Consider the following 19,708-nt stretch of genomic DNA (forward strand, 5'->3'; position numbering starts at 1 on the left):
GGCTCCAGGCCAGAGGCGGGGGGGCGGGGGGCCCCCTCGGGTCGGCCCACCCCGCCGCACCATAAAAGCGGCTGCAGGCGGTGCCCAGCGGGAGGCAGGAGCTGCGGGATCCACTGCTGCCAGCGCCACCGCCGTGTCCCTCGCCACCGCCTGCCCCGCACCGCTGCCGGTCCGGCAACACCATCCCTTGCCAGGGTGAGTGCCAGAGGTGGCTCCGGGAGGGGAGGTCTGGGTACCTGGAGAGGGGTCAGCAATCCCACCAATGCTCTGAATGAGGATGCAGGGGAAGAGGTGAGGTGACGGGGACCGGGCTGTGTGCAAGATGGGGAGGAATCCTGGTGTTCAGTAGAGAATCCAGGTGGAGGATGAAAGGGGGCTCTGCGCGGCCCTCACCCGTGTCCCAAAACGTGGGGCAGACAGGAAGCAGCAAGAGCACAGGGCAGTGTTGGTGGGGCTGCCCGTGGCTGTCAGTGCCCGGGAGGGCTGTGTCAGAACTGGGTGACCTGGTGAAGGGGGTAGGGCTGGGATATGCTGTGAGTATGGCAGAGACCAGCCCATGCATCCCCCTCAGCACAGGGACAGGGATGTCACCACCATGCAAGAAGGTATGACCAGCTCCTGGGGCACAGTGGGGCTGCAGCTGTAGCCCCACTCTGCCATGGTCCCCAAGGACTCATTGTTGGTCTGTCCCCAGGCATCCCACTCACAGAACGATGATGGTGATGCCAACTGGCTCAAGTCACGTCCTGCTGGTGCTGGTGCTGGTGCTGTGCTGGGTGGCCCCCAGCAGGCAGGAGCTGGCCCCGGTGCAGCTGCGGCTGGGGGGACCCCGGGGCCCAGCTGGAGAGGGGCGGCTGGAGGTGCTGTACCAGGGCCGCTGGGGCACCGTGTGCGACGATGGCTTCGACTTCCATGTGGCCACGGTGGCCTGCCGGCAGCTGGGTTACACCGCAGCCATCACCTGGACCCACAGTGCCACCTACGGCCAAGGGGAAGGTACGGGGCAGGTGGGGAATGGGGGCAGGGGGTCCCGAGGAGGGCAGCGTGCTTCCCACTGGCTGTGGGAGCCTCCCCACAGGGCCGCGGGTGCAGACAGCTTGCGGGACACGCTGCATGGGGCTGTGATGCTGTGTTCCCAGGCCCCATCTGGCTGGACAACGTGCGATGTGGGGGCAGCGAAGGCTCCCTGGCAGAGTGTGCCCACAATGGCTGGGGCGTCAGTGACTGCCACCATGGCGAGGATGCTGGTGTGGTGTGCTCAGGACAGCGCCTGCCTGGCAACTCCCCCCAGGCCACCGCCGCTGGTCACCTGGGAGAGGTGAGTGGGGGCCCGTGGCTTGTGCCTGTGGCCAGCAGGGTACACCAGGGCAACTGGAGCAGGTCCCACTAACCCTTCCCCTGGCCCCTTTCTGAGTGCTCTGCCCTCGATGCTGGAGCCCCAGGCCCACGCCATGCCCGCCACGGCAGGTGCTGGGACTAACCCTGGAGGAGGTGCGGCTCAAGCCCATCCTGGCACGGGCCAAGCTGAGCATGCCAGTGATGGAGGGTGCTGTGGAGGTGAAGCACAACGGGCGCTGGAGGCAGGTGTGTGATGCCAGCTGGACCAGGAACAACAGCCGTGTGGTGTGCGGGATGCTGGGCTTCCCCCGCGAGAAGCACGTCAACACCAGCTTCTACCGGTAGGGATGCGGGAGACACGCGCTGCTCCTGGGCACGGGGGGCAGGCTGGGCACACTGTGGTGACAAGAGATAGAGGAGTGCTCAGAGGAGGGCTGCACATATGGGTGGGTGTGCGAGGTGCTGGTATGGCCTGGCCGTGCCTGGATCTCCTTCTTGGGTCTTTCACAAGGGTCAGAGCTGGGCTCAGCAGCATCCAGAGGTCTTTGGGGATGGTCACCATCATGGCTGGCAAAGTGTGGGACAAAGGAGAGGAAAGACGAGTGTCCCTTGGTCCCTCCCACCCCGTCTCAGCCTGGAACTATAAATACAGCCTATAATGAGCCCCTACGGGTGCCAGGAGTTGCACAGTTCCACTGGGACACATGGTACAGACGGGCTTGGCACAGTAATTGCCAGTGGGGAGAGAATATGACGTACCCTGGGGTCTCCATCTCCTGCTGGGGAGGGCAGAAGTGATGGGGCAGGGGGTTCAGAGTTAGGCAGTGTCAGCATGCTCCCTCATCTCCTGGCTCTTTACACCCACAGAAAGCTCTGGAATAAGAAGCTGAAGGACCCCAACTCCAGGTAGGACTCAACATTCTGTATGATGGGCAAAACACCTTGAATGGATGCCCAGCATGAGCACTGGGTGGGAGAGAGCCTCTGGCACCCGAGCTGACCCTGGCCCTGCTCCTCTCCCTTGGCAGCCTGAAGACCCTCAGCCAGAAGAACAGCTTCTGGGTGCACAGGGTGCGGTGCCAGGGCTCAGAGCCCCACCTGGCCCGCTGCCCTGTGCAGATGGCCCCACCAGCCCCCCGCCAGCACGCCTGCCCCCACGGCATGCACGCCATCGTCAGCTGCCTCCCTGGGCCTGCCTTCCAGAAGGGCGCGGGCAAGGGCAAGAACAAGACTGCCCCAGGAAAGGTGAGCCCTTGCAGAGTTCCACACCCTCAGAGTCCCAGGGCCGAGCAGCACTCAGCCACCCCGTTTGCACTTGAGGAGGGGGCTGGCTGTGTCCTGGGGTTGCTGACTGGCTGCTCTCCGTGCCCAGGTGCTCCCGGTGCGGCTGCGAGCGGGCACCCACGCTGGCGAGGGCCGGGTGGAGGTGCTGCGCCACGGGCAGTGGGGCACCGTGTGTGACAAGCAGTGGGACCTGGCTGCAGCCAGCGTGGTGTGCCGGCAGCTGGGCTATGGGACGGCGAAGCAGGCCCTGGTGGGAGCCCGGATGGGACAAGGTGAGGCAGGTGTTACAGCATGGGCTTGGGAAACCTCTGGGCTTGGAGGGGTACAATGGGGAAATCAACTGGTTTAATGTGTCCTGCTGGAGAATCCTGGAATGCTTACACAGCTCCAGCCTGCCCTGGGATGGGGCTACCCTGTCTGCTCCTGCCATGGGCAGCCCCATTCCCATAGAGAATGCCCAGACCAGGGGAAGGAGGCTGAGGGTCCTGCTCCAGGATGGTCATGGAGCAGGGAGCGCTGATCCTTCCTGTGCTTTAGGTCTGGGGCCCATCCATATGAGCAATGTGCAGTGCACTGGCCATGAGCGCTCTCTGGGCGAGTGCCGCTTCCAGGACGCTGAGCAGAATGGGTGTCGGCACGAGGCCGACGCTGCTGTCCGCTGCCACATGCCCTCCATGGACTTCAAGAGCCAGGTGAGTCCCTGCCTCCTTCCCAGAGCCTGTTGAACCCCAGCCCCATTGCACAGTCCCTGCTCCCCAGGGAGCAGCTCTGTGCTCAGTGTGGGTGCTCAGAGCAGCCCTGGGGTGACCCAGGGGATGGGGGGACAGAGCAGCACCCTGGTGGGGCTCTGCAAGGTGATCTGGTGGCAAAATTGGTCTTGTAGGGAGGAAAGGAGGAAGAGGAAGATGAGGGAGATATTCAGCTGGATGAGCGGGGCTGCTTGTCCCATTGCAGTGTGGGGTGGGAGAGCTGGTGGTCTGTGCATATTCCAGTTCTGCCCCTCTCTGCCAACAGGTGCGGCTGGCCGGGGGCCGCAACCCCGAGGAAGGCGTGGTGGAGGTGCTGGTGCCAGTGCAGGGGCAGCTGCAGTGGGGTGCAGTGTGTGGTGCACAGTGGGGCCTGAACGAGGCCATGGTGGTCTGCAGGCAGCTGGGGCTGGGCTTTGCCAGCCATGCCCTCCAGGTGAGTGGGGTACCAGCCTGGGGCCAGAACTGCAGGGTGGATAGTGGGGCATGGTGTGACCAAGGGCTCTGGGATGGGACAGTGGGGGAACAAATCCTGGTGGCGTTGTTAGGGCAGGACAGGAGGCATGGGAGGCAGGTGGGTGCTGGCAAGGGCTGCAAGGACTGGTCCAAGCACTGTGCTCCTCCTCTGTTCAGGAGACGTGGTACTGGGCAGGCAGCCCCGGTGCCAGCCAGGTTGTGATGAGCGGGGTGCGCTGTGCCGGCACCGAGCTGGCCCTCCAGCAGTGCCAGCGCCACGGCCCTGTTCACTGCCCCAGCGGCGGGGGACGCTTCTCAGCGGGTGTCACCTGCACTGCCCGTGAGTAGCAGGAGCCCATGGGGTACTGCTGGGAGGGGGCACATCCCTTCTCCTGTAGGGGAGTAGGGGGTGCTATGCAGGGTGGGGATCACCTTCTCAATCCCCGCTGATCCCCTCCATGCCAGACGCCCCAGACCTGGTGATGAACGCCCAGCTGGTGCAGGAGACAGCCTACCTGGAGGACCGACCCCTGGGGTTGCTGTACTGTGCCCATGAGGAGCGCTGCCTCTCCCGCTCTGCTGACAACATGCAGTGGCCCTACGGCCACCGCCGCCTTCTCCGCTTCTCCTCCCAGATCCACAACCTGGGAAGAGCCGATTTCCGACCGAGGATGGGGCGTCATGCCTGGACTTGGCACCAGTGCCACCGGTGAGTGTTCCATAAGCAGGGGCTGGCAGGGAGCTGCCCTGTCCTTGGGCCAGGCAGGGCATGGTGGCACCCGTCCCCAAGAAGCTGTCCCACCCGGGGTAATTGACAGCGTCTGAGCCAGCACTGTCATTACGGCTTTATTTGGCTTCAGGGCTGTAATTTGCTGAGTCCCTGGGTGCTGCCCTGCCGGAAGTTCTGCCGGGGTTGCCTGGGACAGCCACGTGCTCCCTGGCTGGGCACTGGTCCTGTGCTGAGCCCCTGTCCCCACAGACACTTCCACAGCATCGAGGTCTTTACCCACTATGATCTGCTGACGCTCAATGGCTCCAAGGTGGCTGAGGGACACAAGGCCAGCTTTTGCCTGGAAGACACCAACTGCCCTGAAGGTAGGTGCCAGCTGCAGAGCTGACAGTAGCCCCCCATTCTGTTCCCCAAGGGGGCTCTGTCTGTGCCTCCCTCACCTCCCTCCTTGCTGCAGGTCTTCAGCGACGCTTCGCCTGCGCCAACTTTGGTGAGCAGGGGGTGAGTGTGGGGTGCTGGGACACCTACCGCCATGACATCGACTGCCAGTGGATTGACATCACCGATGTGCCACCGGGCAGCTACACCTTCCAGGTACGGGGATGGAGGGGTGGGGAACACCAGCCTACCAGATCTCAGGGCTGGGGAGTCCCCTCCATGAGCACAGCAGCATCCCTCACCTGCACATCAGGGTGCCGCTCTGTACCCTGCTGTGCATGGCACAGCCCTGCCTGGCCAGGGCACAGCAGAGGTGCTCCCAGCCCTGCCCATTGCCCTCCCCAGGTGGTCGTGAACCCCAAGCACGAGGTGGCTGAGTCAGACTTCTCCAACAACGTGATGAGGTGCCAGTGCAAGTATGATGGGCAGCGTGTCTGGATGCACGGCTGCCACACAAGTAAGGAGGGATGGGAGCATAGGGGCTGCAGCAGGCAGGGTGAGGGAAGTGATGAGGTTGGGGGTGCCACAGGTTTCCTGTGCCCCCACATGCATACCTGCTTCCACAACATGGCTCTCCCCAGGTGATGCCTACGGTGCCGACGTCGTGAGCGACATGGAGAGACGGGAGCGCCTGGCCAACAACCTCGTGTGAACCCCTGCCATTGGTGTGGTCCCACGGGAGAGTCCGACTCCTGCACCCCGGCCCCTGTGCCCTGGCAGCACCCGACTGAGCTCAGGGACTTGCAGATTTCTGTATTTATTGATGCTGCTGCAGAGGAGGGAGATGAGCGCCAGGGCTGGCGGGGAGTGCCTGGGGGTGCCCGTGCTGACAGCGGGTTTGGAAAGAGTGGCCCAAGTACTGCAGCAGGCCTCACCTCCACAGCCCCAGGGCCCCCGGGACAACTACCTCAGCCTGCCCAGCCCCCCATGCTCCAACAGACTCAGGACAGTCCCCAGCCACCCATGCACCAGTCCTGTCTTCAATAAAGGTTCTGTGCGTTGGGAGCAGGGTGCTGTGCTGTGCTGTGGAAGAGGAGCTACTCCTTTATCAATCCCACCATCATCTCCTCCTTTCCTTGCACTCTTTCCTGTTAAGATCATGAAGCCAGTCCCCAGCTGGGAACAACTTGGTCTAGGCAATGTGTCCCCAGGTAGGCAGTGTTCCCTCTGGGCCACCCAGGGCACCAACTCCCTGGCTGTCTGCACGTGGCTGGCATCAAGCAGCTCTGGCTTGCCATCAGTGGTCCCCATGGCCCTGAACTGGCTAACCCTGTGCATGCAAAAAGACCCAGCCAGCTCTGTGGCAGCATGGGCTGGCAGCCAGCCCAGCAGCCACAGTGTATGCAGCTGACATGCTGGGCTTTCCCAGGCTGTCCTGGCAGCTTCCCAGACATGGGAGCTGTGGTAGGGCCACTCTGTCCCTCAAAGACACAGTGTGGGGACACAGGGAACACTGTGCCCTTGCTCTCTGTTTCTTACCTCCCGTGGTTTCTATCTTTTTCTTACAATAGGAAATAAAAGGGAATGTCACCAACACACTCTGTACTGTCTGTTCCCCAGATGGCCAGCCATGGGGCAGTGCCACCCCTCTCCTTGCACACCTGTGTCCATTCCTGTCTCGCTGGCAGGCACCAGCCCAGGGTGGGGGGCTGCCAGCACCCACCTCGGCCCAGGACAAGTCAGGCTGCACCCACACGTGATGGTCCCTGCACGTGGAGTTGCTGCAGGGAACACGGGGATGCACTGGAGGGGCCCGAGGCCAGAGACCGTGGCAAGGCACGTGCTGGTGGAGGCTCACCCGGCCAGGCTGGGGCTTTGAGGGATGCCGGATGGCCGGGAAGATGTTTTCCACATGAGAGCAGCTTTGCTCCCTGGAATTTCCACCGGCCAAGCCACGAGCATCCGGGAACGGCAGCCGAGATGACTCCCAGCTGGCAGCGCTGCCGGATGGCGCAGGGGCAGGCAGCCACCACCACGGGGTCATGACCAGCCCCGCTGCTGCCAAGCTGGGGGACAGCCAGGGGACACGGGGCAGCCACATGAGCACTTCAGCGACCAGAAGCATGCAAACTGCTGGTAGTGGTGGTAGAAAAGCATCATCCCCATTCTCACCTCCTGTGGAAGGCCCTGAAACCTCAGAGTCTGCAGAGCTACAGGGTGGGAGTGCTGGGGCACACAGAGCAGTTTTTCAGGTGCTGAGAGATGATGCAAAGCAGAGCCAAAGGCAGGTCCCAGGTGCCAGCCTCCGCCCGGGGGCAGGGCAGGAAGCCCCCAGCCTGCCATGGCTGCCAGCACGGCCACATCAGAGCCCCATGTGGGGCCGGGAACACGGCCCTGCCCATGCTCTGACAAGGGCCCCGCTGTTCAGGGCTGCAGCTGCTCCGCGGAAGTAAACAGGGCTGCTGCCAGCACATTCCTGCCTGCCGTCCTGCCCGACCCCTCCTGCCTGCACATCCCCCACAGCCGCAGGGGACACCCAGCACCTGGGAGGGGTGGACATCCCCACAGCCCGCGGACCATGCGCAGCTGCCCCCGGCACGCACACCCTGCCCCGGTACGAAGGGAACGGGGAGCCACCACCCAGGAAAGCAAATAAAATAAATGGCATTTATTAGCAAAATAAAGGACAGAAACTCTCACTCACAAGGCCCTTCCAGGTGGCCAGGGCCACCCCACACAGCCCCCCATGCTCTCTGCTGAGCTCCCTGCATCCTGCTGCTGCTCCTGCTGCGGCTGGCAGCCTTGGGGGTTCTGCCCTGGGCAGGGTGGGCAGTGCTGCCTGACAGCAACAGCATCCCCACAGCACCAACCAGCCAGCATGCTGCTCAGCCCTCTCGGTGAAGCAGCCCAGCACTTCTGGACACAGTGCAGAATCTGTCCCAGCTCTGAGACGCAGAGTGCTCTGCCCGCCTGCAGAGAGGGACATGGGCTCAAAGTGCAGCCTCCTGGCTCAGTCCCGGCCCTCCCAGGCATCCTCCCGCTGCTTGTTCTCCAGGCGCTTCCTCTCTGCAGAGACAAGAGGTCAATGGCACACCCCTACCACCCCACCTCCCTGTGGAAGCGGCTGGAGCCCACCCTGCTGCAGCCCCCTCTCACCCAGCACCCTGTGAGACAGAGCATGCAGGAGGAAGGCCCCTCCATACTGCAGCCCTTCCAGGCACCCAAAACTCACCTTGAGCCTCTTGCAGCTTCCTCCTCTCTGCATCTCGCTGGGCTGGTGTCTGCTTGCTCCGCACCCCCAGGGCACCAATCACCAGCCGCCTGGCCAGGACAGCTGATGTTTCAGGGCGCTCCTTGGCTGGCTGCAGGTACTCTGTGAAGATGGGGGACATTAGTGGGGCATTCTGCGAGGGACAGGGCAGCCGGCACAGCTGTGGAGCCATGCTGGCTGCCCCAACCCTCCCCAGTTATCAGGATGATGTTGCAGCACAAGCAGGATGGCACAAGCTGGCACAGGGAGCACCACTCACCAGCAAATGCCCTGGCTTTGGCTTTAGAGGCACGGGTGCCCTGGGACAGTGGGCGCGTCTTCACCATCAGGTGCTTGGTGCTGAGGGCATCGCGTGCTGCAGGAAGAGAGCAGCATGTCCACGTGCAGGGTCAGCCCCATGCCCAGCATCTGGCTGTGGGAGAGGGATGCCTCCTCTCTGCCCATCCCCAGCTGAACAGGGAGCAGTACCTGTTATGGGGCTGGAGAAGATGCCCAGGGCGTGCGTATCATCCACCCACTTAATATCAAAGCCTTTTTTCCTGCCAAAGAGAGGGAAGGTCAGCGAGGCACGGGCACCTGATAGGCAGCCATGTGGAGCAGAGCCCAAGCAGGGAACCCCAGCACCAGGGACAGAGAGCTGGCAGACTCACTGATAGCTGCAGAAGACACGCATCAGATCCTCGGTGCGGAAATCCGCGGGGAAGTCGTAGATCTCGATGACGTGGGGCAGCTCATCGTCGCTGATGTCTGGAGCAGCAGGTTCGGCCCGATAGTAGTTGAAGCGGGGTGACTGCTGGCTCTCCTGGTGCTTCTCACCCCCTGAGAGCTGCAGCAGTAGGAGAGGCACTGAGCAACCCATGCCCACCTGCATCACAGCAGTTCCCAACCCGTGGCAAATTCTCCCCAGAAAGTTGTCCAGGCCCCTGCACCCCAGCCCAACAATGCAGATGGATTCATGGCTTTGAGAATTGGGAGTTACCGACCATGTACTTGCTTTTCCCATTACCAGCATCCCTTCACTTGCCACGCTCGGCAGCCAGGTCAGGGACATGGTAGGAACGGCAGGGATGAAACAGCACATGCATTTCCAAGCACACCCCTCCTTCCACAGTGATGTGATGACCTGAAATACCTTAGGGGAAGAACAAGGAGCAGGACACTAATGCCAGGAGGAAAGATTGATGTCTCCCTGCTACATGGAAGCACCAGGCTCAACACGCCCTGGCTGCAGCACATGCCCTGGAGCAGCCTATCAGCACCCCAGATGCCAAGATGAAAAAGACAGTGCTTCACTGAGGAGCAAGTTCTGCTGGTTAATCACCTGTACACCTAGAAATTTATGTTTTATTTCTCATTTGAATTTGTCTGACTTCACTTTCCAGCTGGCAGTTCTTGTTCTGCCTCTCCACTGGATTAAAGAACCCTCAGTCCCTGGTCTCCTCCCCATCACAGCACTTACTAATGTTAATCAAGTCCCTTCTCAATCTTCTTATTGATAAAATGGGTTGTGCACCTTTAGTACCTCACAGTGGGGCACTTTCTCCAGCCCTAAAAGATGATGGCTGTAGAGCTTTTCTACCATGCACATTTTACAGCCTTTATTTAAAAACACAGGCAGCAGCCTCCCGCTGCCACAGCACAAGGGTACATCCAGCCCCTATTTCCCACAGCACTGCCAGTGCCAGCTGGTCACCCTGCACCCTGTTCTGCCCAGTGGGCCTCTCTGCATCGCTTACTGAACCCTTGCTTTTTAAACCACACCGTGCCAGTGGCCACGGGGATTCACTGTCCTGCTTCAGCTGAGACCCCAGGGCAGGTGCAGTCCAAAAGCACTGACAGCTCCCATTCCCCCTGGAGCATGGGGCTGGCGTGATCCCAAAAAATGGGCACATAACTCAGGCAGGTTCCCACCCCGATCCCCTAAGCGATCATAGCAGAGCACACCACGACTGCAAGGTTAGAGTCCATAAATCCCAGCCAGCTCAGTCAATAAAAAGCACTCATTCCAACAATTTTATGGGGAAGACGGATTCATGGCAGGTAAGGGGGTGCTGCCATAGCGGCTGGATGCCGGCGGAGGGTAGAGCTGAGTTATGGAGCTCACGGGACGAGCCAGCACTGCCAGCAGAGCCTCCTGCCCTGCCCTCACCCCCGTGCAGGCAGCACACTCATCAGGCACCCTGCGCCTGCTCGGGGAAGCAAGGGAGCCACTCCCAGGCAGGATAAAGCCGTGCAGTGCTGCTTGAGGGAGCAGAGCACTCAGGTGCTCCCAGGCAGCGGGAAGATGATTAGAGAGCAGGAGCACAGAGTGCCGGGGCAGCCCTTGACCTTCACAAATCACCAAGTGTGGCGGGGCAGGAAGGACAGGAGCCGTCTGGCAGCAGGGCTCAGCCACGCGGCAGGCATGGCTCAACAGGTCCCCCAGCACTGCCGGCCCAGCCCAGCACTGCCAGCTCAGCCCAGCACTGCCCAGCACTGCCAGCTCAGCCCAGCACTGCCAGCCCAGCACTGCCAGCCCAGCACTGCCAGCTCAGCCCAGCACTGCCAGCCCAGCCCAGCCCAGCCCAGCACTGCCCAGCGCACAGTGTGCCAGCAGCTCCCCAGCCATGGGGCACGGCAGCCAGTGGGAGCCACAGTGCAGTCCTCAGCCCTGGCAGGCATCCTAGGGAGGGTACACTGGTGGATGGACAGACAGATGACAGCAAAAAAGAAGCCTGTCCATCACATCTCGCTGCTCTCTGAAGACACACCCCTGCCAGAGCAGGTCAGAGGGGTCTGTGGCTGCTGGCTGACACCACAGTCCTGGGCACGCACGCATCGCGGCCCCTGCCATGCCGCACCACCTGATGGAGAGTCCACAGAGCCCGCAAGGAAACGGTCACAGTGCTTAATTACTCTGTGTTCAAACTGATTTCTACTCTGAATTTGTCTGGTTTCAGCTGCCAGCCAGTGGTGCTCACTACGGTGTTTTTTTCCTGCTAGATTAAAGAGCCATCCGCTATCAGAAATCTCTCCTCTGCACAGAACGTCATAAATCTTGCTCTCTGCCAGCTATCTGCATTGCATAAGGATTCGGTTTCGAGGAAGATGTTACTAATTTTCTTGTTCTTTATGTTAATTAACAACAGCTCCCTCTTCCCAAGAGCCTGTGCCCTCCCCAAGCAGCTACATCCACCTGCTGGGAGCTCAGAGGGCTCAGGAAGCACGAGGCGCCATGTAGGAATCTGCAGGGGACAAAGATGGCAACTTTTGATAAATCCCTATTTCAGGTTCTTTTTCACCCATTTTGGGAAGCTCCCTGGAAAGCTCAAACTTGTCTCAGAGCTTGTGCATAGGGGAGCCAATACAGACACTCCTTGGAGTGAGAACCTGTACTGCACAGCAAGGCGTGGCTCACAGCATCCTATGGCTGCACCACAGGGTGCAGGGATCCTCCCTGACCTTCCTCCCCCGAGGACAAAGCCATGCCCGTGGCATCAGCCCACAGAAAGCCAATGCCACCTGCACCAGGGGTCTCAGAGCAGCAGTGCTGTCCTCCTCTCACCAGCACTCACCACAATCTCCAGTCTGGAGGGTGAGGGACAGTGGCTCAGGGGAGCACAGCCACGCAAGGGTGGGAATATCCCATGCCCTTCCACATCCCCCAAATGCAAGCCCTCTGTGTCCCACCATCTCAGCACCGTGCCGTGCTCCAAGAGGACACATCAGCCCAGGCAAGGCCTTACTGACAAGGCAGGATCTGTGCCCCTCAGTAAGGTGCTCTTGAGTTAATCTGATCCCTTCATAGATGCTGTTATCAAGGCACCACCCATCACCTCATATCCTGCTTCCAACCAGGTAGGCAGACGCTGGATGTAACAATATTAATGTTGTTTGTTCTTCAGGAAAATTACCAGTTTGACGCTACTGATTTAAAATGCAATGAGGGATATCCAGCCTTGCTGCAGGAACTGAGCTTTCCTTGTGAATGGCAGCAAAATGGTGTGGGTCCTGGCACTGCCAGCCAACTGTAGTAAATTCAGCAGCATGTGTGCAGGAGGGAATGGCAATGAGCCACAGCTGATTAAGAAGCCATAGTTTCGAGGAAACATCCCATTGCTGTTTCAATGGGATCCCATACATCTCGGCCTGTTTCTTTATCACCAGCCCTGGTTTCATGAGGGTGCAGTTGCAGTTTACAGCACTTCAGCAGGTTTTACTGGGCACACTTTATGTACTACAGAGGGGCGATCACCCCAGCCTTCCCCAGCTATGCTGGATGGGATAGACAGATGGGGAAGATGGAGATCCCAGGTGTGTTGGGAGCACAGGGGAAGGCTGGCTCTAAGAGCAGGCAGCACAGCCAGCTGGGCTGGCCATGCCCTGGGTGCAGCCCACCCATCCCATGCACTCACCCCAGAGAACACAGGAACACATCCCCCACATCCCAGCGGGCACCAGCCACCGACCCTGCCAATCCCCACAAACACTGGCTTGCAGGAAGTACCTCCTCCAGCAGGCGTGGGTCCAGGCAGTCCCCATCATCGTTGAACAGCACATCCCAGCTCTCCTCAGCACCTGGGCTGGTCTGGCTCAGGGTTTCAGCACTGGTACTGGTCTGTCCTTCCGTAGGGGAGCTGCTGTGGAGACCTCTCTCTTCTTTCTCAGCCTCCTGGTGCTTCTGCAGCGAGCCCACATCCTCATCCGGCTTTGTCAGCTCCTTGGCCCAGGATGCAGGTGAGATCCCCTCCATGCCATGGCACAGCTGCTCTATGGGCACTGGGGGCTCACAGCTTTCCAGAGGTGCTCCCTCCCACGGGCTGCTCTCAGATCCAGCACTGCTATCTGTGCAGGCAGAAGTGCTGCCTGCTTCCACTACAGCAGGCACCAGGTCACTCTCCCCCCTGGGAGCCCCAGCACCAGCAGTGCTCTCCTCCATGGCAGGCAGGAGCTGGGATGGGCTGCCCGTGCCCTGCTGTGGAGTGCTCCCCCCTGGGAGCCCTGGAACATCGCCCATGCTGCCCCCCAGGAACACAGGTTCACAGCTGGCTCCTGGTGCATACAAGGTGCTCTCCCCAGGAACCTCAGCTCTGCCTCCCCACATCTCCTCTTCCTCTGGCACCCCAGTGGCATAACCCTCACTCTGCTCCGCCAGGAGAGACACCTCTCCTCCTCCCAGGCTTTCGGACCCACTGTCTCCCCCACCAACTGGGGCACCCTGCTATGGCTGCCCACCCCTGCTGACTGCAGGACAGCCTCTCCCAGGCTTTGGGAGAGGTCCTCAGTCGGATCTAGGGTGCTGTCCCCCAAGTGCTCCAACATGCCACTCAGGCCTGTCTGACAAACCAGTGTTGGGCTAGCAGCAGGTGTTGGGCTGGTGGGATCCTCCCCAGGCTCAGGGGTAGCCTTCACAGTCCCAGCCTGGGCATTCTGTGTGGATGGAGGGTCAGGCTCAGTCCTTATCACCCTGTGGTTGTGGCTGAGCTCTCCAGGTTCTTTGTGAGACGCTTTGTCCTGCCTGTCCCAGTGCTGAGCAACAGCTGGATCTGGGCATGGCTCACACACGCTGGGCGATGCCTCCAGGCTTTCCAGTGCAATAGGGCAGCTGCCTCTCGTCCTATGGCTGTGCCTGGCAGAGGCTGTCCGCAGCTCCTTTGGGCCGGCACCCACCTTGTTCTCCCTCCTTGCCCCTCTGCCTGCCTGTGCTCTGGCTCGGGGGCTTGGCCCCTGCCCCTCACCCCCGGCCCAGGCTGGGTCCTGCAGCAGACGGTGGTTCTCGGGCTCGCGGCGGTGCCCAGCCCCCCGAGTGTCCCCTGCCGCTCGTGCCTCTCTCTCCCGCCGCGCTTTGGGCACGTAGAGGGCCATGTCGGGCTTCCTGCGGCGCGCCCGGCCGCCCTCGGCCTCCTGCTGCATGGTGCCACCGTGCCTGCCAAGAGAGAACAGCGTCACTGTCCTGCCCACTGCCCAGCAGCCCCACGGCTGAGAGCACGGTGGGCAGCCCTGCCCAGGTCACTCACTCGGGGTCCCAGCACCGACCCTGCTCCTTCCGCAACTGGCACACAGTGATGGATTGTGCAGCCCCCACACGGCCCCACAGCAGCGTATCTGCAGACAGGGTTTGGGGCCCAGAGCACCTCACAGCTCTACAGCCTTTGGTGGGGCACACCCAGCTTGGGGGAAGCAGGGAAATCCTGACAGAACCACTGGGGCGCCTGGCAGCTGCTACCTGGGACCCTCGAGCCCAAGGGACCAGTGTCTGCAGCTGAAGCAGAACACTGAGACCATGCACTACTCAGCCATCAAAAACCACAGAGAAGCCTGAGGCAGCCACAGAACAACACAAAGCAAACCCCAGCGCAGGGATACCCTGGCGCAGGACCATGGCATGATGCAGCCCTGCTCACCTGCTGCCCCGTCCCAACAGAGATTTATTTTTCATCATCTTTGGCAGAAGCAGGCACACCACAAGCGGCCAGGCCCCCCTGCCCCTATAAATATGCATCAGACAGGGTTTATGGAGACGGATGGTGCGGGGGGCTGCACTGTGGTTGAGGGGAAGGCAGAGTGGGGCTGGGCTGGGGCCCCATGATTAATCACTGCCCACTCCGTTTAGGGGGATTCATCACAGGCCGCTGTCAGGTAAATCACTGGAAAAACACCTCTTCAGTAATTAATGTGAAGTGACGGATGGACAGCCCCTGGGCCCATTAATCTGGACCATCAGCGCCGACCGAGATTATGAATGTCAGGATGCATAAACTGCCGGCAGATCAATAGGGCCAGGAACCCATCCAAGGCTCTCATTTCCGAGGCACCTCCGGTACATTAGGCTCCCCTGCACACAGCCCCTGACCGAGGCGCGAACGCTCCCCGTGGCCCCTCACCAACAGCAGCAGTGGTGCCAGCAAGGCGAGGGGAGGCCAACCTCTGGCTGGAAAGTGGCTGGGGCTGCCCATGCCACACAGCATCACCCCCTCTGTGATGGATGGACAGACCCTTGCCTTGGCATGATGGATAGTCTCATGGCTCTCTGGAAACCACTGGAAAAGCCCAGCAGGGCAGTACCCCTAGCATGACCGCGCTGCCTGTGCCTGCACCTCATGCTGCAAAGGTGGGCAGGAACAGGAGGTGCAGGCACGGATGCTGTGGTGATGCTGAGCACCATCCCAGGGCTGCCCCAACCATTTTTCTGTCTCTGTAGCTCTTGTCATTTTCCCCCCCTCTTTGATACACTAATTTTGCTGGCAGAACAATCCCCTTTATCTTTATCGACCGCAAGAAAGGAATGTATCCTACAAACCTTCCAAGGACTGGATTAGTCATTTTTCAACACTGAGGCATTATACATTTTCTCACCGAGTGGCAGCCCAAGTGCCAGAGGGGAGGGGGCACTGGAAGCCCCCCTGGCACCACCATTTCCATCCACAGATAGCTTCCAACTGCACTGAAGCATGTTCTGCTGAAGGACTCTTCCCAGCCAAGCCCAAGAGTCCCAGGCCATGGCTCACTGCTGAATGTCTTGTGGGGGTCAGTGATCTCCCCAGGCTCTCCTTCCTGACAATTTCCAGCACGGGGAGCAACCAGAAGCAGCATTGCTCCATGCAGATCCCATGTCACCTCCAAGAGCCTTTGCACATAGGATTTATGGGCTCCTCAAAAACCTGCCATTCACCTTGCCTCACCCTCCAAAGCAGATGGTGCAGCATTAGCCAGACGGCTGGTGCTGGGAGCATCCTCTCCCTGCACAGCTTTGCCTCTGCCTGCCACACACTGCTGGGGAAGAGCTTCTTCCTGCAGCCTGGGAAGAAGCACAGCAGGGTGGTAGATGACCCACACTGGCAGGGATGCTGCAGCGCTTTGTTTTTTCCCCACAGGGCAGCACAGCCCCTGCCCCCAGCCTATCAAACACTTCATCAATGCCACAGCCACGGGTCAGCACCAACTAATTTCATGCTCTGGGAGGCAGAGCAACGGCCCTGGCTTTGGGTCTCATTCACACTACACTAGGCAGGGCAACCCTACCCCTTCCAGAGTCTGGGACCAGGCTTGCCCCACAAAGACAGGCAGCAATGAGCAGTGCATCCCCAAAAAGGCCTACGCTGCCCCAGATGCTGTCTTGTTTCATGGACCTGCCTAGCAAAACAATTCAGTGCTCTGACACCAAGCAGGAAAGGCCATGGCACCATGGCAAAAGTGGTGATGGGAGCGCTGCCCAGCTGTCTGCCACGTAAAGCCCACCAGCCCAGCACAACATAGCCCAGCACGGCCAGGAGGGTGCTGGATCATCAGCCAGGAGGCAGCCAGAGCTCCCTGAAGGCACAGGCTCCTCTTGCACTGCTCCCAAGAACACAACACCCTGCTCATGGGGAGCCTGTGCTCACGGTATGCACTGGTGAGGTCTCAGCGAGCTGCCCGCTCAGGTGCCAGCCTGTGCTTCTCCTCGAGCAAACATCTGCAGCACACAGGGCAGCGTCCTCTCCCTGTCCTGTCGAGGGAAGGACCCCACAAACAAGAGCAAGCCAGCCACAGCCCTGGTCAGGGAACCTGGGAGCAGGCAGGGATGCTGGGCTGTGGTGCTCATGTGGAACATGGCAGCTCCTGGAGAAGTCCCAGTGCCACACAGCACCCTCTCAGCAGGCTGCTGCATTTCCTGGCAGGCAGCTGTATTTTTAGCCTTCGAGGTTTCTAATTCCACTCAATCCATATTCCCATCGATAGAGCAGATAACCTTAAAGCCTTGGCAGTGAACAGGGATGGCAACACTGGGGGACCAGGAGCCTTGGGGGACCTCACGCAGCCTTGGCGTGCAGCTCGCACACAACAATGTCACTCTTTACAGCCTGCAGCAGATTGGGCTCTTTGAAGGGGAAAAAAATAACTACAATAACAAGATTAATAAAAAGGCAGGTACAAGGAGATTCTAAACAGCTCCACTGGGGAACCTGCCACTTGCAGGACTCATCCCATGCCAGGCACGTGCCATGGCACACTTACCAACTGCACAAAAGCAGCCCCTGGCAGCCCGGGCAAGGACTGTCAGAGGTTTTGGCTGCCCTGCACCTCTCCTGCTCTCAGCAGAGCTCCAGCCCAGGCCACCTGGCTCAACAGTGGGCAACAGGGCCAGGAAAGGACCTGGATACCTGGTGGAGGCAGAGCAAAGGCATGAACACAGCCACTGGTACAAGGCAAAGCAAAGCACTCAAGGAGCAAAGAGCTGCATCTGGGGGCTTTAAGGCGTCCTGTCCCCTGCTGCCAGGAGAAAGAGCTCTCCAGCAGCCACACAACACTGGCTGTGTGAGGAGGTGGCAAAAGCATCAAAAGGCACTGAGAGAGATTTCAATCGTGCCTTTCACTTACAATACTCTTAGGAGACACCTGGAATAGATGCTCTTAGGAGATACCTGGAACAAGAGAAGGGGAACATTCCCAACAGGAAGATGATTTGAAAGTCAATAGTGTCCCCTCACAGCTGCAGGGGGGCACGGGAGAGAGAAGGGACAACAAACCAGCAGAAGGAGTTAACAGCCAGAATGCTAAGGGGAATACAAAGGACTTCACAAATATAACCAGGCAGAATCAGCACAAAAGTGAAAAGGTCTATTAATAAACAAGGAGGGAGAGAAAATTAATGATGTCTCAAAAATAAAGATGACTCAAAAGGGAAAAATCACTGTTTTTAAACAGAAAAATGCAAATGAGGCAGAGGCCTTGCAAAAACAGCTGCAGCAAAAGCAAAAACAGCATGTCCACACAGACACAGTCACCTGGCCATCCTGGCCAGTGCAGAGATGAACCTATTAACCTGCTGACACACAGTGCCAAGGAGAAACCAGGGCCCGAGCAATGGGTACAGCAAACAAGGCACTGATTTTCTCTGCAAGAAAGGACAACACAACCAGAGCTGAGAACAGGAAAAACCCTGTTCCTATCCCCAGTGCAGAACAAAACTGGCAGTTAAAGGAGCCAGCATACCTGCACAATGAAGGATGGACACTGGCTTGCCCAGGGTTATTTTAGAAGAATCACTGGGCAAAGTTTTTTGATGAAGCAAGCAAGAGCCAACTTAGCTGAACTTCAGGGTCTCGTTTTACAGCATCTCTCAAACTTTTACTTGAATAATGAATTGTCATTAGATGATACTGAGCAGTGAGCTGTTGTAAACACCATACAGAGAAGACACCGTTGAAAGGATCCAAGAAATGTAAGCAGGAAAGAAAGCAAGACCTAGCCTGGGGAAATGGAGCTAAAATAACCCAAAGTAGCTACCCAGGGAGCAAGAGCAGCCTGAAAAGCAAGGGCCCAGAGCCCTACAGTGCACTTACACCAGGAAGCAAGTGACTGGGATCACCACCCTAAAATGTGCAAGAGGCGAATCTGGTCACCAGCATCGTGCCATGGGCCACAGCAGGCAGCACAGCAGCACAGGGAACCTCGCAGGTGGTGTGAAGGATACACGAGGATGCCAGGGGCCTGCAGGCAGCCATGAAAGGCAGTGTCCAGCACGTGTGGGCAGCAGACACCTGTTTTACAAGGCATGGCAGAGTGGCGCACCGAGCACCCAGGAACCCGCGTAGCTCCCCTGCACTCAAGGCCTGACACATGGCCCTGTGACTGTACGGGGAGAGTTATGGGGCGGGCAGCGTGCCCTTCTCCGGGCATCGCGGGGACTGCCCGCCGGCCGACTGGGGACAACGGGCTTCACGTGGGGATCAGCGCTTGGACAGGGCGAGGGGAGCAGGGCTGGGGACAGGGAAGGGACAGGGGATAAGGATCATGGCTGGGACACCAGGGTGAGGGAGAGTGGGGCAACGCCGGGAGCAGGCAGGGTGCGCACCCCGGGCCGCTGTGCCCCGGTACCGAGCGCCCCGCCGTGCCGGGCTGTGCCGGGCCGGGCCGGGCCGTGCCGCCCGCCAGGCCGCCGCCGTTACCCGTGGCCGCGCCGGGTCCCCCGTCGCTCCGCGCCGCGCCGCCGCTTCCGCCGCGCCGAGCCCGCCCCGCCGTGGGGAGCGCCGGGACCTGTAGTGCCGGACCGGCAGCGCGGCCCCGCGCCCGCCCCGCCCCGCCCCGGCCGCCGCTCTCCCCGCGGCCCTGGGCACTCGGGCCGGTACCGCCGCTCCTCCCCGCGGCCCTGGGCACTCGGGCCGGTACCGCCGCTCGTCCCCGCGGCCCTGGGCACTCGGGCCGGTACCGCCGCCGCTCCTCCCCGCGGCCCTGGGCACTCGGGCCGGTACCGCCGCCGGGGCGCACCGTGATCTGCTCGGCAGCGCGGGCGGCCACAGTGCCGCGGCGGGCCGTCCTGCCCCGGCAGCGGCCGGCAGCCGCAGGAAGGAGGCTCCGTGGCTGAGATGGTGGTGGACACAGGGAGAGGGGACCCCGCTCCCGCCCACGGGAGCCGTCGGTGTCCCGTCACCGTTCAGTGTCACACAGCGGGCGGGAGCCGTGGTGCTCGCTGTGAGCGGGCGGGCAGACGTGGGGACACCGCGCTAGGAAGGCTTCGGGCCAGCCGGTGCGGCCGCCCTGGTTAGT

At 60.4% G+C, this 19,708-nt stretch overlaps 2 protein-coding genes across 2 annotated transcripts; one reads left to right on the plus strand and one right to left on the minus strand.

Annotated features, from left to right (window-relative positions):
• The first annotated feature begins 92 nt into the window (after positions 1-92).
• On the plus strand, positions 93-6,148 carry LOXL4 (lysyl oxidase like 4). Its single transcript, XM_030951208.1, has 15 exons — positions 93-195; positions 695-996; positions 1,140-1,318; positions 1,468-1,679; positions 2,206-2,244; positions 2,367-2,583; positions 2,711-2,894; positions 3,160-3,314; positions 3,637-3,804; positions 4,002-4,164; positions 4,290-4,533; positions 4,804-4,919; positions 5,012-5,148; positions 5,338-5,449; positions 5,574-6,148. Exons 2-15 carry the CDS (start codon positions 714-716, stop codon positions 5,642-5,644), a joined length of 2,280 nt encoding a protein of 759 aa, XP_030807068.1. The 5' UTR covers positions 93-195; positions 695-713; the 3' UTR covers positions 5,645-6,148.
• A 1,453-nt stretch (positions 6,149-7,601) lies between these two features.
• On the minus strand, positions 7,602-19,159 carry R3HCC1L (R3H domain and coiled-coil containing 1 like). The gene is given in 8 exon segments (XM_030951308.1): positions 7,602-7,998; positions 8,165-8,305; positions 8,463-8,558; positions 8,672-8,742; positions 8,854-9,029; positions 12,690-13,253; positions 13,256-14,108; positions 19,111-19,159. Coding segments are annotated over 7 exon segments (1,944 nt in total). The 5' UTR covers positions 14,096-14,108; positions 19,111-19,159; the 3' UTR covers positions 7,602-7,942.
• Between the last annotated feature and the right edge of the window lie 549 nt (positions 19,160-19,708).

Source organism: Camarhynchus parvulus, chromosome 6, assembly GCF_901933205.1.
Source record: "Camarhynchus parvulus chromosome 6, STF_HiC, whole genome shotgun sequence".
In the NCBI taxonomy this organism is placed as follows: domain Eukaryota; kingdom Metazoa; phylum Chordata; class Aves; order Passeriformes; family Thraupidae; genus Camarhynchus; species Camarhynchus parvulus.